This window comes from Lactuca virosa, chromosome 7 (assembly GCF_052849685.1).
Source record: "Lactuca virosa cultivar CGN04683 chromosome 7, Lactuca_virosa_CGN04683_v6, whole genome shotgun sequence".
NCBI classification, from domain to species: Eukaryota; Viridiplantae; Streptophyta; class Magnoliopsida; order Asterales; family Asteraceae; genus Lactuca; species Lactuca virosa.
Window position 1 is genome coordinate 269,190,925 of NC_136432.1, and position 3,381 is coordinate 269,194,305.

At 37.1% G+C, this 3,381-nt stretch overlaps 1 protein-coding gene across 1 annotated transcript; it reads right to left on the reverse strand.

Annotated features, from left to right (window-relative positions):
* Nucleotides 1-2,125: 2,125 nt before the first annotated feature.
* On the reverse strand, nt 2,126-2,728 carry LOC145127757 (zinc ion binding / nucleic acid binding protein). Its single transcript, XM_079062891.1, has one exon. It carries the CDS (start codon nt 2,726-2,728, stop codon nt 2,126-2,128), a length of 603 nt encoding a protein of 200 aa, XP_078919017.1.
* Nucleotides 2,729-3,381: the final 653 nt, after the last annotated feature.

Genomic DNA, 3,381 nt, shown 5'->3' on the forward strand with positions numbered 1-3,381 from the left:
ACCAATCAGGCCCCGAGGCACAGTTATCATCTATATCAAACATCGCTCTTTTGATCTCATCATCAGTCACAACTCTTATCATATCCAGGGCAATTCTCGGCTCCAATTTCTTAATAAACAGACCCCCTCTAAAATCCTTTCACCATTACGAAAATCAGAACCAAGAAAAGCTCTATAGTGTTCCACAAATCTATCAATCATACTCTTCCTACTAACCCACCTGCCATCTTCATCCAGAATCATAGAAATCTTATTCTTATTAGCATGGCTCTTGATAGTTTTATGAAAAAAACTAGAGTTTCTATCTCCCTCCTTCAACCATTTAACTTTAGCTCTTTGCATAAGCAACTTCTCCTCATCCTCACATGCCACATTATATTCAAAAAGAACCTTAGCATGTTCTTTCCTTAACAAAGAATTAAAGGGATTCTTATTAATATCACCTTGTAACTCATCCAGTTTTTACCTTAAGGCTTGCAAATACTTCCCTGAAACATTATAATTACTAAATAATCTTCGACATGGTTTCTTTAAAAGCTTAAGCTTTTGCGTCACTTTATAGATAAAACCACCAGCCACATAGTTCCCCAAATTTCCTCAACCATCGGCAGAAATTCTTCCTTATCAACGATAAAGTTCACAAATTTAAACGGATTAATTCTTCTAGAATGACAAATAGGAATGGATAAAATCGCATGACAATGATATGATATCCTATAAGGTTTAAAAATCGCATGTGCCCTAGGAAACGTCTCCAAAAACTTTAAATTTGCCATTATACGATCCAACTTCTTAAGAAGCCCATGAGTCCCAGAAGGAGACTTCGACCAGGTAAAATGAAGACCAACACAATTAATATTCTCCACCTCTATAGAGTTAATACACTCTATAAAGTCATCAACCCCCTCCGGTATTCTAGAAGAACTCTCAGAATACTCAGAAGGCTTCAAAGCGACATTGAAGTCACCCATAAGCACCCAAGCCTTGTTATTCACCACAACTCTATGTTTTTCCAAATTGTCCCGTAACTGCCTCCTTTCCAAATAACTCGAAGCAGCATAAATGAAAGAAACATAAAACTCATCATTAGAATCCAGGACTCTAATGACACAATGCAAGACCTGATTAGTTTGAGACAACACCATCAGGTCAAATTTATTGGCATTCCATCCAACTATAATTCTAGTATCCTTAATACAAGAAATACAATTAGAAACCCAATCCTATCTTTTAAAAACTATATCACAAACTTTCTTTAACTTCCAGACAGAAACATATGATTCCAAGATTCCACACGGATTCAAATTATTATTATTAATAATCTCCAGCACCTCCTTTTGCTTAATCACTTTATTCATACCCCTAATATTCCACGCTCCTAAATTCATAATTGGATAATATTAGTATTTTTGGCATTACCCCCCATAAATGCCTGAGATCCAACTGAATCATCAATTTTCACATCCTCATTAGTTTTCCCCCATTCCAAATCAGATCCAGCAACCTTTAAATCAGATCCATTCTTAACCATTCCTGTATCAGGTGGAGATCCATCACAACCAGAAACATCATTCACACATGAACTTCCTTGTTTATTGGTCACCACATCCTCCTCCATTCTTTCAACAATATCATCCACTATTGAACCCAAAATTTCAAATTTATTAACATTATCTTTTTTAATTACAACTTCAGGGTTCCTTACAAAAGATTTCTTTTCCTTATTCTGTACCTCTTTAGATCCCTGTTTAACCCTAGAAGTAGAAGCTTCAAATGCTTGATTCTTTACATGATTCCAATGGCTTACACTAGAATTCACCCATTTACTATTTTGCCCTTTTCCAGATCCACCTATATTTCTCTTATTATAACTTCCATAATTACCCTGGTCATTCTGATTTTGTCTTCCCCCATTACTCCCTCTTCCCCCACCAGTGTTTGAAGAAAAAGCACCAACATTACCTCCTTTTTTAACAACTTCAATAAAACCTTCATTATCCATAACTTCTTTTCCTTTAGCACTCTGATTGATTACAAAATCTTTCACCTCCTTATTCTTGTCTTTTTCACTTATCGCAGCCATGCACACCTTTTCTGAATGTCAAAAAACTTTACAATGATTACATCATGACGGATACCAAGCATATTCAACAGTAAACTTCTGATTAACAACATAGTTCTTCACAAAATCCCAAGTAGTAACTTCAATACTCTTTTTCCACTCTTTATCTGCAGAAATTTCTACCAAGATTCTCGCGTAAGCATTCCTACCTTTATACTGAAGACATATATCCTCCGTGAAAGAATCGAAAGCCAAAGGAATTCCCAACTTACTAGCAATAATGCATAGATTCTCCCCACTCCATACTTCCAAGGGGACATCATAAATTTCTATCCAAACTGGAACCTTATCATGCTTATCTTTAGAAAGGGAAAGGCCAGGACGCCATCTTTGTAAAAAAATAGGTATGTTATTAAAAATTAACCAAGGACTACCATCTAGAATTGCTTGCATCCCCTGCTCACTTGAGAATTTAAAGAAAAGAAAACCCTTACTATTCATAAACATATCCTCAAGCCCCACATTCTTCCACAGCCTTTTTACTTCTTTTTGAATAGCAGGAAAAGCAATTTTCTTATCAATCATATACCCATACAAGGTATTAGCATAAGGAAAACTTGCTTTTTTCAAGTTCTCAATAGGAATAATAGCAGGCCCATCAACCATCCCATCCTCTGTAGGAATATACTTGTGACAACCCGAAATTTTTTGCCTTGTAAAGCCCAGCCAGTCAACTCAACTGAGTGTCAGACTCGTTTCTGCTATCATTTAGCCTTGTTTAGAGTCCGTTTAAAGGTTCAAAGCTCAGTACATTCAAGCATTGAGTATAGGATTGGGTCGCGTTCACTTCAAGCATTGAAAACAAGCCTTACACTCCAACATGAGGAGTGTACGGCCGTACACTTGAGTGTGCGGCCGCACACCCCTCTCCTGGCAGCACACTCTCGTGTATATAGGTGGGACTTAGCTTTCCTTTAACTCTTTTCACCCTCCCAAGCCAAGAACTCGACTTCTCTCTCAACTACCATCCGATTTTCATCCTAGATCTTCAAGATTGTAAGTGTTCTTCCCTTGATCTGTTGTTAATCCTTTTAACCTAGTTACACCCTTTGATTTCATCCATTGGAAAACATATTTTGACTAGATCTTCAAATCTCACCAAGAATACCAAGAACACACACTTGTTCTTGGTGATTTTGAGCCTTCTCGAGCCTCCGGATCGTAAGTACTCTTTCCCTATGCTTAGATCTTGTTAAGAACACTAGATTAACACCTTAAAAATGCCCAGAACTCATGAGCACAAGGTGTGTGCGGTCGCA

Coding starts and splice junctions, on each gene's coding strand:
- LOC145127757 (XM_079062891.1), bottom strand. CDS start 2,728: ATGGTTGATGGGCCTGCTATTATTCCTATTGAGAACTTGAAAAAAGCA.